Source organism: Egretta garzetta, unplaced genomic scaffold (genome assembly GCF_000687185.1).
Source record: "Egretta garzetta isolate BGI_Z169 unplaced genomic scaffold, ASM68718v1 scaffold268, whole genome shotgun sequence".
In the NCBI taxonomy this organism is placed as follows: Eukaryota; Metazoa; Chordata; class Aves; order Pelecaniformes; family Ardeidae; genus Egretta; species Egretta garzetta.
The window spans coordinates 1,988,873-2,003,454 of NW_009260600.1; the positions used below are offsets into that span (position 1 = coordinate 1,988,873).

The 14,582-nt window shown below is 40.2% G+C and overlaps 1 protein-coding gene across 1 annotated transcript in view; it reads right to left on the reverse strand.

Moving 5' to 3' along the window:
• Positions 1–6,813: 6,813 nt before the first annotated feature.
• Positions 6,814–14,582, reverse strand: part of KPNA3 (karyopherin subunit alpha 3) — a 45,475-nt gene continuing 37,706 nt past the window's right edge. Inside the window, exons 11-17 of the mRNA XM_035900332.1 lie at positions 13,855–13,986; positions 12,600–12,728; positions 10,766–10,870; positions 10,559–10,630; positions 10,300–10,462; positions 9,237–9,331; positions 6,814–6,991 (exon numbers count right to left, since the gene is read on the reverse strand). Of these exons, the coding sequence (XP_035756225.1) occupies positions 6,893–6,991; positions 9,237–9,331; positions 10,300–10,462; positions 10,559–10,630; positions 10,766–10,870; positions 12,600–12,728; positions 13,855–13,986 (795 nt within the window). The 3' untranslated portion in view covers positions 6,814–6,892. The remainder of the gene's footprint in view (positions 6,992–9,236; positions 9,332–10,299; positions 10,463–10,558; positions 10,631–10,765; positions 10,871–12,599; positions 12,729–13,854; positions 13,987–14,582) is intronic.

The following is a 14,582-nucleotide window of genomic DNA, read 5'->3' on the forward strand; positions in this document are numbered from 1 at the left end:
CATTCCTGCAACTGGAATCATGAGAAGCAGTCCCCAGGCTATGTAAAGAAGAATCACAGAGTAAATAAACTTCCATTTCTAAACCTGTAGGATTCACATTTTCTAATTTTCTCTCTGATCTTTAAGGGCCAAATATTTCTTCTACTAAATGCAGGCTAGTATGCAACTGCTTAGGCCAGTAAAACTCCTGGGGTATTTCAAGAGCTCAGATGTGGACTAAAATACCAAATACAGAGAAAACCATGGCCACTACAAAGTGCTGATTTCTTCCCTTTCCATATTTCAAGCACAGACCTCCGGTTGAGCTCCCCTAAAAACACCTCCCTGGATATCGATAGCCATGCAAAGCTCAGTGCAGACACTTGACTCCGTGCTGCTGACAAGGAGGTGGAGTTTAAAACCCCAGCAGTTTGATACCAGGGAGAGTTAGGGACAAGCTCCTGCTGCAGAAGCAAGATCATAGAATTGTAGAATACCAGGTTGGGAGGGACCTCAAGGATCATCTGGTCCAACCTTTCTAGGTAAGAGCACAGTCTAGACAAGATGACCCAGCACCCTGTCCAGCTGTGTCTTGAAAGTGTCCAGTGTGGCGGAGTCAACCACGTCCCTGGGGAGATTATTCCAATGATTGACTGCTCTCATGGTGAAAAATTTTCCTCTCATCTTCAGTTGGAATCTTTTCAGGATTAACTTGTACCCACAATGCCACCTTGCTAAATACTCCCCTTGGACGGCGCCCTTTTCTCAGCAAAGGGTGACACAGTTCAGCACAGAGCCCTGAAACGCTGAGATTACAGCCAGAGCTGGAAGTAAGTATTATTGCTAAGGGTCCGACACAGCGTCTGCACATCCAGCTCCAAGTAAGTGTTCATAAGCGAGCCCTTTGGACGGAAATTTTTCCGTGTGAGATGCAGGCATCCGCATGTGTTTTAGCAGCAGTTGAACAATTTTTTTTTCCACTTCCAAACATGCAGAAAAACGGTGGGGTTTTAAGATCTCATTTTTATAATTTTTATTCTTAATATTTGTTCTAAGCCAGTAAAGGCAATAGTTCAGAGACATGAGAAATGACAGGGATCGAGGGATGCAAAAGCTGGAAGACTACATTTTTAAGGAAGCTACACATTTTTGGAAGAGTTTGGATGTCTGCAATTTAAACTTGAGAATTTGACAAGTCCAAAAACTCCCCCCTCCACACATTTCATTCCCTGAGATTTCTTCATGCTCTGCCATGCTCTGAAGAGCAAAAACCAAGACCACACAAACTGTTCCCAAAGAACTCGTGTCAAATACTCTCTTTCGCAACCACAGGGACCAGGCCAGACCTCACTGCGGTCATTTCTCCTGTAAGCTAGGGTCACCATGGCGAGGAGGACAGAAGGACTTTATCCCTTATTTTCAATATTATAAAATGCAGGCAGCATCTAGATTTCAGGGACCCCTACCAGGATGCAGAAGTACGAAACGCAGGGAAAACCAGCTGCAAACTACATCCAACAGAAAGGAAGAGCGCGGCGCCTAATCCCAGGGCAAGAGGCGCAGCTTCCCGAAGCATCTCCCTGCGCAAACCTAGAATCAAGCTTGCTGAAGCTGGTGAAACGTTTCCATTTCATCCTCACTTTTCACGTATAGAGAATTTGTAGGGGGGATCATCTGGCTTCAAGAGATAGGGTTAAAAAAAAAAACCACAAAAAAACCCAAAAGGAAAAACAAAGCCACTAAAGATGATCAGCTTGCAAATGATTAGGAAGCAGACATGAGCTCCCTTACGCTTCGTTTCAGCACATTAGAAAGATCCAGTATCTTCTGCAGGACTCCATTTAGCAAGGGTGGTTAATCCATCTTCCACATCTTCGTGCGTCCCTGGGCCCTATTTAATGTACATTGAGCAAACTGAAAACCAATCCCCTCCTGCAGTTCCCTCACTGTGTCCAGGGAAGAGCCTTCCTGCCACGTATCTAAATCCTTCATGAAATTTTTCCTCCGAGGTTGCACGGTGATGTTCACCCTATTTTATTGCTCATGGGTGAAGGCAGAGAGCAGTGAAGACTTTAACCTTCATTTTAAAACACAAGAATCATGCTTTTAATATTTTTTGGTGTGCTACACAAGGCTGTAATATCCCCAATGTACTTTTTTAAAACTAAGGTTGGAAAAAACCAGCTCCTATGCTCCTTTATAAACTTGTATGCTGCTCCAGAAAGCTCTATCATGAATGCATTTGAAAAGGAAGCCGCTCATGCTGCTGCAGCTGGAGATGTCTGGGTCTAAGCCCTCAGCACAAGAAGCACATGGACCTGTTGGAGCAGGTCAGAGGAGGGCTACTAAAATGATCCAAGGGCTGGAGGACCTCTCCTATGAGGACAGGCTGAGAGAGTTGGGCTTGTTCAGCCTGGAGAAAAGAAGGCTACAGGGAGACCTGATTGCGGCCTTCCAGTACCTAAAGGGGGCCTATAGGAAAGATGGGGAACGTCTTTTTAGTAGGGCCAGCTGTGTTAGGACAAGGGGAAATGGTTTTAAACTAGAACAGGGTAGGTTCACGCTAGAGGTAAGGAAGAAATTTTTTACAATGAAGGTGGTGAAACACTGGAACAGGTTGCCCAGGGAGGTAGCAGAGGCCCCATCCCTGGAAACATTCAAGGCCAGGTTGGACGGGGCTGTGAGCAACCTGATCTAGTTAGCGGTGTCCCGGCTCCTGCAGGGGGGGTTGGACTAGATGACCTCTAGGGGTCCCTTCCAACCCAAAATATTCTGTGCCAGCAGCACAGATCAGACCTGCCCGTCACCGCTTCTGCAGCAGGGTAACATAGACGCAAACCAGACTCAGCCTAAGTGCAGAGCTGCTCTAGTTTGTAACTCCACGGCTTAACACGAGGCCATTTTCTCAAGCAGTCTGCAGTTCACACACCACCCTGACGTGGACCTGAGCAGCTGACGCGCTTCCAGCTCACCCTGCCCATGCTGACTTGGAGTTGATGGTGGCAATCATGACAACTCCCTGCAGCTAAATCTTCCAAGGCTTGGCCTGTTGGAGCCTGCAGTTTTCTACTGGTTCTTTGCTTCTTGAGAAGTGCTTTCTAATGGCTTGGCATGATTTGCTGTCCTACAGATGTTTGAAGAGAAGCATCATTACGCCACAAAAGGGAGTATGTTTTTATGCAGCAGACTAGAAGGAACACAACGCAACCAGGCTGCTTTGGTAGAAATGACTAGTTTGAAACACGTTCAGAATCTAGAGGGCATTATAGGTCAGATGAGAGTAACAACATGGGCTCCACTGAGATTTAAAAAGAACTAAATTTAAAAATAAGCTTGTCAGTGGATCTTCTTACTCAATTGTCTGTGTAGCAGATCAAGCAAACAAAATGAAAGTGTCTATTTTTAGAAGTATGGGGAACATTAAGATATCCTCTAGACGTTATTCTTTCTAAAGATGTCTCTTACAATAACGCACTTTATTCCAGTGTAGTGTCTTTCAAGTCACCTATGGATGATTAGTAGGTTGCAAAACCCCAGCACAAGACAAGAGTTTCATTTTGTCAGCCAAAAGCTGAAGGAGCCATAGAAACTGAACTGCTTTTGGAAATGGGAGTTGGGTTCTTTATCCTTTATATCCCCACAGATAGAACATTTGCAAAGATTTAAAGTCAGCACTGGAAGCTCACCTCCACCATCAACCTACCCAGGGAGAGAGAGGGGCTTCTCCAGGCACCTCACCCGCCTGACACGGAGTGAGGATGGCAAAGCCACAGCTGCAGTCTCAAGCAGTCCAAGAAGTTTTCCTCCACTGGTGCTGCTGCGTAATTAAAGCAGGACTGTGCTAATTAGGGGGCTGCTTGACAATGCAAGCCTCTGACAGCTCCAATCGATCTGCGAGCAGCACCCCAGTGGGGTCACTCGTGCCAGAGGTGAGGGCCGCTGGCCATCCCTCCCAGCCACGGGGAGCCATGGAAAGCCGCTCTCCTGCCTAAAGCCAGCCCTGGTGCTCACCCCCCGCCAGCGCACACCGGGCAGGAGGAGCCGGGCCCGCTTGCTCAGCATCCCCAGCTTAACATTAGTGCTGAGTCAGCAATGGGCCTAGCACTGGGAGCCTGGAAAGGAGGCGTCTGGAGGCAGAAGACAACCATGGCAGTTCCCCGACACCATGGTGCACCTTCAAACTGAAGTCACTGTTTAATAGTTACGCGGATCAGCTGCAGCCCACTTACCACGGCCTCCCATACATGTTTGGGAAACACCTCCTTAAAAAGCGTACAACTCCGTACCGGAACAGTACCCAGCGTTTCAGAGACGACTGCATTAGCTTGCTTTATTCATTCTTGTAACATACTTCAGACTTTGATGGGGCGTTCTGCTAACTAACATCCAGTCAAAGACAAAAACCCCTAAGTCAATCCGTGAAGACTGAGCAGTTTCATAATCTTCAAAATAAGTTCTTGAATTTTTTATAGTATTTGATAGCAGCTTTTTATTGGTTACAAAACCTAAGCCCATATACAAAATTAGGAACACATTTAGATGCCTCTTTGAAAGAACGTTTTAGTCTATTTTAACTGATAGTTTAAAAAAATAATAAAAACAATGCAATTTTAAACACTGTTCTGAAAACGTAAAAGTGCAGCAATATACTTTGTTTCCTTTATTAACTATGAAATGGTGCAATCCCAATCAAAAGCTGATAAGGTCACAACAGAAAGAACTGAGCAAACGCTTTGTCCTGCCTTACCCAGTTCTCCGATGTTCACTTTTAACGTGATGCATTGAGTGCAAGAAAAGGATCCAACCTTCACAGTACTGGAAAACTGTTGTTTCAGTATCAATTTGTATGTAATCTCCAGGATAACAGTGAGCGCAGGCCGAACAGGGGATCCGTCAGTCTATATGGCGTATAGGGAGACTAAATTGCATTAGAAGGGGGGAAATATTTGTTCACAATAACATCTGCTGGAACTCTAAATTTCACAAAAAAAACTTTGTGACCTTACCTAACTTTGACTTTTTATTGTTTAGTTTTTTAGCGAACACCACACAGTTTCAAGATTTTAGACTATAGTGTGTGAACAGGATGCAGTTACCATATGAAGCTTCAACTCAACTTTTGGGAAAAGAAAAAAGGCACAATGAACTTCAACTCAATTTTATGTGCACAAGAGTTGAAAAATCTGAGCCACCTTAAAGAGAAATTGATTCTAAAATTTATAAAACCTATAAATAATCAGAGGCCAAACCACTATATTAAAACAGATTATCTAGCAAGTAAAAATCTTGCAGTTTAAACATACGCTTGTATCCGGCTGAGATACAAGACAACTCACTCTTTAAAGTGGCTCCACCTTGGCAGATATATATTTAATGAATGCACACCTGCTATGCGTTGTTCATCAGTGGAAAAACAGCTGATCCACAAAGCTCTGATGGCATCTGTCCTTATCTTCATCACAGTAAATACAACCCACATCCAATAACTAAATTAGTTTAGATTTTTCTATCCCTTCACATCAATGCATTGGGAAATTACACCCAGTAAACAACAGCAACAAAACCAGTTTGTGTGATAGCTTACAGAATTTCAAAGTTATCGATCTTCACCCCAGCAATACCAAAATCCCTTTGAAAACGACTGGGTCAGACGATTTTCCAAAAGCAATGACCTCACCTACCTTACGTAAAGTTATTTAATGTGCGCTGCACATCAGGTTTATGCTGAATAATGGCAGCTTCCATACGGCCTCACACATCAACCAGTTTGTATCTTTTTTTAATCGCGTGAATAAGATTTGAGACTAACGCTTCTAAGTAGTTGCTGGTTTGTTGCCAACCACATCATCATAAGCACTGGTTACTAAGTAAAAAATAGTTTAAGACTAAATTACAGTAAACATGAAAGCTCCACAGTTTAAACCCAATATAAATCAACCATATCCAATTATCAATTTAAAACAAAAGATACTGACTACTGAAAGTTGAAAGCAAGATTCTTTTTAACTAATACATTTTTGGACAGATATTTTTTTTTTCCTACAGTCTGGGACTCTTGCTTTCAGCTTAAACAGAAGTTCAAGTCCATAACAGGTTGTAGCTCAGGTAAAATACCATGCACAGCATTTGATTACTTCAAAACAGCAGGAACACACAGGCTGAAGTGAGTGGTCAAATAGGGCTCGCTGTTCTCAAAAATTAGGTATAATGGCAAAAGCTTTACCAGTCCAAATCTACAGTTCGTTCTCCAACCCTGGTTTCTGAGGCAGTTAATGAACACACATCAATTACTGATAGCTGAAGTAGTTTTTTTGTTTGTTTTAAACTTAAGTGTTTAATCAATTGCCAAGTGTTTGTTTTGTTTTGTTTTTTTTAAGTTACTTTTATTTCAGTTTCACCAATGAAATTCATTTGGCTTGCATTTTTGAATCTATTCTTCCACATAAAGTATATGAAAGTATGTTTGTGGAGGACGATGATGGAGGCTCAGAGCAAACTGGGCCCCTGTAAAGTCTTCCAAAATGTACGCATCATACCAAAGTGTCTTGATCCACAGCGCACCATTTTCCAAAGAAGCTACTTTTCCGTGGAAAGCCAATGTGCCACCACTATGGAATATTCTTAACAAAACTGCAGATTGCGGTTGTCAGCATGTGGCACCAGGAAAAAGGCAAAAAAAGGTAGTTGGGACTGTTAAAAAGAATTCTGAAACAGTTTAAGAGATCATGCATATGCATTTACAGTCCATGTGATAGTGACGTTTGGCAACTGCAAAGTGACCGATACATGGCTTGCTTTAGAAGCATCAAAACGAAGAGGCATGTGTATCTTGGAGCCTTTTATTTCTTCACCTGGTAGCCATCTGGTGGTGCTTCATACTGGTGTGGGACAGAGAAGCTGCACTTTTTTGAACTTAAAAATTAAATTCTTTTGTTTGAAGGTTGGCCGTTGGGTCAAAGTTGTAAGTACCTCCTTGAGTGGCTTCAGGAATGAGACTGGGATCTTCATCGATCTATAAAGTACAACAACAAAAATACGTGAGACGCCAATTCCCTCACAATTCAGTACACATAGAAGAGATTCACAAATGTTTGGGGTTTTTTTAACTATTATTGCAATAAAATTAGATCAGTTTTTCCAGTTCAATTCCTCAAATATGTTTAAAAAGAACAACACATCAGCTCTGTTCTAATACCATCAGGGAAACAGAAAATTGTAATGGTTAGGGACTGGGTTGCTGCTTGGTCCAAGCAGTAGCTATTTGAGCTGTGCGATTCAATTTTCAATGCCAATTTTTCGTACTTCTGGAGTGGGCTAATGACTAGTTGTGAACTCCAAAATTAGTTTTGTACTTTCTCCCGTTCTCTTTCAACCTGAAAATAATTTTTATAAGCAGCTGATAGAAGTACTTACATAAAGGTTAAGACAGTACTCAGTATCTTCTATCAGAATCTGAAGGATTTAGAATTACTCATTTCAGAGCAGTTTTATAGAGCTCTCATTAAGCGCAATCTGATTTTTTTTTTTTTTAAACCAAAAGCACTTCATTACTCTATGGATACAGAATGAAAGACATAGGTATCCAACTTCACCCAACTTCCTCAGAGCTGTTAGAATTTAGGTATTTACTGCCTCTAGGAATGGTACATAACGTGGTTAGTAGCATCAATACACCCAGCTTCAAACCCTACCCATCCTCCTCCAAATCACCAGCTGCGCCTGTTCTCTGAACGCGCCACCTCTACAGTCCAGGCTGTGGGAACCATATGCCTCGTTTCAAACCGTGTGTCATTCTGAAGCGGGGAAGAGCCCTTGTGTGAGGGGGTCTAAATAGCTTTCTGAGATCTGGCCTTGGAGTAGCACAGACATCAGAACTGACTCACCTAAAACCTTTGTTTCTCTTTACTTTGAATGGCAATACCTAAATTGGAGGGAGAGACTAAGGACTTTGGTGGCAGCAACAATCCTCAGGAGGAAGAGCAGGGCAAGTCAGGCCCAACTTAAGATCGAATCTGTTTTCAGAATGCTTTGCAAGCTGTTGATAAATTAGCACTTCTGCCAGCGTTACCTGAGTTCACATGTCTTTAACACAATAACCCAAAGTCAGGAAGCCATTAGTGCTGGTCCTGAAGTACATGCCTGTACACTTGACAGCAAAGGAGCAGATGGGATTAACAATGAAGGGATATCTAGCAGCCAGCAACATCTCATGAGAATACAGAAGATCCTGAAGTGACAGAAGGCAGGAATACTCCTGGGCAGTCAATCTTAACACTGCCAAGCAGGCTAACATAACCAGTCTTTTGTCTCCCTAGGGCAATTTGGATTTTTTCTTTTTTTCTGGGTTTGTTTTCGCACCAGTCCTCAAATGACAAGGGTTATTTTCCTACTTATAGTTACTGCCTGAAAATTTGTCCAGTTTTATGTTTTAACTCCTATCTCCCAGTCATGGAATTTCTACAGGGAAAAAGAGAAAGTGAACTTTTCACGTATCTTAACTTCTGGTGACTAACTTTGCAATCACATGATGGGCCCATGAATTGAAAATTAATGAGTCCCAAAGTTAGAGCTGGTATCTGGGGAGTTCAATTTAAGAGAACTGAAGCTACACATTTCTGCTAGGCTGCAGAACTACATACACTCTGGATGGCCTAGAAAAGATAATAATTATTTGCCTTCAAATTGCTTGTTGAAGTGGTTCTGAGGCACTCACAGCCAGCAGCAGAGAAAGCTAGAACCCAAAGAGTCAAAATACCTAATCAGGATGCCACAAAATATCAGATGATCTAGATCAATCAGTTGCACAAAGTGTTAACGGTTTTGATGACTCTTTTCAATGCAGAATCCAGACTGAGCAATTACAGAGCTGAAATACAGTGATCTACCTGAAAGTAAGGATCTACACCCCCTCCAAAGACTGATATAGGAGAAAGCAAAAAGGAGAGCCAGAGAACTGTTTAGATTCTAATCACAAGCAATTATGTCAATTTACATGTTAGTGTGACAAAATCAGGTCACTGTCAATCAATTTATTAGGCAAAAACAGAGTAGTCATTTTGATGTCGCTGAAGAAAATTCTTGGTACTGAGAAACTCTTCAAAGGCTTTCAATGAAGGGAAGCTGTACTGAAAAAGGAGCAAGAAAACTGACTTCCCATATAACCTATGTTCATGACAACTGCAGCTGAGGAACAATGAGAATGTACTTACTAAGCTAACAGCACAGCGCGTATACTCTTAAATATTTAGCATACTTACATCATCACCAGAGAAATACTGATCTATGATTTCAAATGCTAGTTTATAAATGTCTTCATTCTCATGCTGTTGCAAGGCTTCGATTTTCTCTAATCCTGAATAAAAGAAAATGCAGAAGAGTTTTGTAAATTTAAACTGGAGTTACAGACTACTTTGAAAAAAACTAAGAAAAACAATGAAATGTTACTACTGAAACGTACTAGAAAAGATGTAGCTCAGTTTGCAAATAGTATCTACACAGTAGCTACCTTTGTTTCTAAGAGAAAGGAGTACTTTGTGAACTTCTGCATGCCATGGAATATCCCATTTTATGAACAAGGGATAATGGAATCTTCTCTCTTTTTAGATTAAAATTAAACTGTATTCAATTAAACTGTATTTAATTTTTTTTAAAGACTACTTCTGTCTACTACACAGTTTTTGTTTCAGTCATTGCACGTTCTGTATATCACCACAAGGAAGTGGCTACAGTTGTGTGTGGCATACAAGTTTAAAACAACAAGGCAACAAAGCCTCACACCAAGGGCGGCTTAAAACACTAGTTCCATTTTCAAACTGGATATGCAATAATACAAGGGGAAAAACATCCAGGGTAGCACGTTCTTCAACATCCCTTTATTGGTATCTTACTGTAACTCATTAATTAGCACGTGTTAAAACTTGTATTGCAATATCCAAAAGACTCCTCATCCTGCTTTGGTCTGTAATGAAATTATGATCCCAACAACTGCTTCCAAGGCAATGAACTAAAGTAAGAATTGTGTGTTCTACCAAAGAACCAAGTATATGAAATAATCAAATGAAAAGTAGTACAATTCTCATTTAAACCTAAACAATACCTAAGCTACAGAAAGCTCCTTCAGCAAGTGCCTCCAACATGACCATCTCTAAAGCAAACTAAATAGAAAAAAAAAAAAGGTCATTTCTCTCATTACAAGAGTCTCACTTGCTTATTCAAATAGCCCATGGTAAAAAATGTTGCAGTAGATATCAACAGCAGCAAGGGGAAGACAGAATAATATCCAGCAAATTAATTTTTTTTAAAAGCTTAATAAGCACTTACCTCCACACTCTTCTATAATTTCAGCTATTGTGCTAGCCTCATCACCAGCCATTATCAGGATGTTTTTCAGACCATCCAGCACCACCTGTACCACTTGAGAATCCTTTACTGAGAGTAGATTGCAGAACGGTGGGATTACATTTTGCTGTACAAGGTATTCAACCTAAATAATGAAAAAAATGTGCTTTCAGCACTGTGCTTCTTACAAATTGCTGCATGTGCACGTTTTAGTGACAATTTGAAATCCCACTACACATACCTGATCTTTTCTCCCACTTATTGTCAAATTGCTAATTGCCCAAGCAGCTTCCTTTTGTGTTCCAAAGTCCCCCTGAAAAATAAAATTAATAGCTCATTAAAATCAGCATGGAAACATCTGTCAAGCTTATTATTAAAAATCACAGACTCCTCGTGTCAGATTTATAAAAAGAGGATGACAACTTGCATAGCTGATAGTTTGACTGACCTTAGCCAGCTGGTGTATGATCATAGGGATTAGCCCAGCATCTATTACAGCCTGAACTTGTTGCTGGTTTCCTGCTGTGATATTGGAAAGGAACCAAACTGCTTCCTACAATTGGACAAAATAAAAAAGCAAAACACTTTTAAAAAAATAGTCAACAGATGAAAAAAAAACCCCAAACTCAACCAAACAAAACAACTTCAAAACCTAAAATTGTACCATGACCAATTACTAAACAGAGCCTCCAGGTTTCCTCCCCAATAGTACTTTTAGCACACAAACTTTTATTGCACTGTGAAATCCAAACGCACAGGGGATCAACGTTAAATTGATATGATTAATTCACAGGGCCAGATTATTACTTATACATGGAGTGTCTCCATACACTGGGAGCAATACTGACTTGAACCTTATATCCACTTTGCACTGCTGGAGTCACAGCCATGTTTTAAACTTGAGATCAGTTTTGCAAAGAAAGTAGGAAAACTGGTAAAACCTCATATAAAAAAAAGATTTATCCTGTAATATTAGACTTAACGCTCAGTAGTAGCTTTCTGTGCTGATGTAAGCAAGACCAACTCCAGCTCCCATTTTCTTCCTTAAACATGAAGCTGAGCTCAGAAAGCTCATTCAAGGCCTCCCATTAACTATTGGACAGGACTCTTAGTCCTGAGACCTTACTCAGCAGTTACCTGCTTCAGGTGTTTCATCGGCATAGCTAACGTCTGTCTAATGGCAGTTACAAATTCCTGCTTACAAAGGGGGATATTAAAACCAATCAAGAACATCTTAAAAAGGCTCCAATCTTAAGAAAAAAAACCCAGATGTGGTAAGCAGCCAGTTATGAAGTACTTCAGGAAAAAACCATAATGGGTTCCATTTTTTAGGGATGTATATCTGGCTTTTATTTGTATTTGCCCATCACAATATATACTTAAAACAAGATTTAAAGCATTTACAAGACTCCCCTTATACAAAAATAATTCCTTTCTTGGCATTCAAAAGGAGCTCTTCATCATTCTTTTCTGAGAGCTAGAAGGGCAGTCAGAAACAAATCACAGCAGTTTGAACTGTCAAAGGTAACTTCTACAGGCCCCTTGGCAGTTGACAGGGCCTGAAGAAACAGAGATTCCTCACGAATAGTTTTCCCCTCAATGGTACACTACATGGGAGAATCATTTAAGGTAAATAAAACCCCCCTCCTCCTCAGCCAGCCCCATCTTTTCAGTGGAAGATGGCATGATGATTGAAAAACCCTGCAAATAAAATGAAATACAGCTGTGGAAAAGAGGACACTGATCACTTTCATCTAACTCCCTCTGCTCCATCCACTATTGGCAGCAGCAAGGTTAACCTCTGCCAAAAGGAAGGAGAGGACATGCAGGGACCATTTTCAGAAAAGGACCTACTTCCTCGAAGGTGAAGAAGATGGCCAAGAGAACAAACTCCACTATGAAAAGGTGGAGTGGAAAAACTGGATCAACCTGACTCAACTCAGTGGACTCAACCAAAGTAACACACTCTAGTTATGAAAAACTATAATGCAAGTTAGCCAGTTACTCACTTTGCAAATGAAAAAAAAAAAAAAAAAAGTATCACGCTCCAAAGCAAAAAAATATCAGTCCTCCCAAAAAGGCACTAGGCATCAACACCAATGCATGGATCCTCAGCTTTTGGCTTTAGCCCTAACTAAGCACCAGCCTCAAAGGCTGCGTCTTTATACAAAATTGCCCATGTGCCAGAAATAATAGCTGTAAGAAATTCTTCTGTAATATTCTATGGACTACTGTTTTATTTCTTAAACACAAAGATTAAGTTAGGAAGAAACAAATCATACCTTATTTATCTTCTCTTTTGGATGCGTCAGGAGATTTGGGAAGTAAGACAAAACATCACAATTGAGAACAACTTGTGTCTGTTCATCAGTACCAGTTACTATGTTGCCTACTGCTCTCAGTGCTGCTGTCTGAATATCCAAAGTGGGAAGGAAAAAAAATTGCATGTTAAAGACATTGCTGTTACTTATGCTAAAACAAAGATCATTTTAAGACATCTCTTTATAAAAACACTTTGCAAAATACAATTTAGCACTTCATCCTCTGAGCTACATGCTAAAAGTGGGTACTGTTTCATCAAAACAGAAACACACAGTACAGCACTTTACTGACCAGACACATTGCAGCTCAACTCAAAGTATAAAGATTAGAAATTAAACAAATATTAAAACAATACATGAGTTAATTCATCATGTATCTGATCTGAGTTACAATTGCATTAACTGTTTCTAGGCTTTGACTATGTCTGCCAAGGTTGCTTACTTCTCCATTACAGAACTAAAAACCCCACGATTACTTTTCTTCTTACTCTCTGTTGACTTTCAGAAATGGACCTTGTATCTCTATGTATTGGTTAGTAAACGCTTTACACGCGACAGAATACCAGAGAGACTCCTTTTCACCAAGTGAACTGGCCTGACAAATTTCAAGACAGACAAGTATCATCCAAAGTACAAACTAAACAAACACAACAAATGCATAGGTATGTAAAGAAGCTCCCTATTACAATGGTCGGTGTATACAAATCAAGCACACATTAACTAGCTTCTAGTTTCCCTTTGTCTTTGAAATCAAACAAGCTCAGTTAACCTACCTTTTGTAGTTAATTAGAAATTTACTTTACTAAAAGGACTTGGCATCTGCAAATATTTTAACATTCAAAAGGTCCCAAAATATTGATTTCCATGAGCTATTTAGACAGAATATGCACAGCCATGTATGCAGCAACAGAAAAGACTGCATATAACTTGAATTCGGCAAAACATAAAATCTGTTGTCATTAAATATTTTAGGACTACAAAAGGAAGGCACCTCTGGTAATCACCAATGGAAGTTAATGCTTAACCTGTCACTTCACTTAAAACTGTATTAGAACTGTTTTGTTTGAGTTCTCCGTTTTCTCCAGTGTAGGTAACATTTTTTTGTTCAGTTTTACCTGCAACAAATGTAGCTATAAATATTCATCTCAGTACATTTTTTTTTTTTTTAGAAAACAGCTTACAAAGGCCTGTTCAATAGCAACTGAACCAGACTTACTTGAACTTTAACCTCCTGATGACTCAGAAGAGGAACTAGAAAAGGTACAACTCCTGAATCAATCACCATTTGTATCTGTTCATTTCCACCATCTGTTAAGTAGGACAAAGCCCAAACAGTGTCCACAAGAATCTACAAATTGGAAGGAACATGGTTTACACATTGAACAGTAAAATCCGTACAATGGACTCTTAATTTAGTGATTGACATTCCACACGTCCGGGGGGGGGGAAAAAAAAAAAAAAAAAAAAAAAAGAGCATGCAATTTAGTTACAGGAAAACCTCAAACATTATGACGAGACCTAATTAGTAAAATGTTAGGTTATTATGTACATCTATGAAACCTGGGGCCATTTGTTCCATAACAATAATTTCTTTGTGTCCACTCTCAAAAATGTTTTTAATTAAATACCACATTTTGGTGCATAAAGTGACAGCATATAGCATCTCACCAAGGTAAACTGTTGGGCTTGATTTGCATTTCAAAGATAGACAACCAGCTCAGATAAGTAGTCATGCTAGTCACTTTCTGAAGAAAATACCAACCCAGCCTTCTAGCACTGCTATCATTTGTTAGCTGCGCTATCTTCCAATTACAGAATACTTAAGTCCCCTTAGTCTCTAATCCATCTATCTACACCTTAGCATTTCTGATCCATAGCGCAGTCCTGAAGTGAAACTGCGAACTATTCTGGATGTATGCTGGGTTTTTTTGCCTTCATATTAAG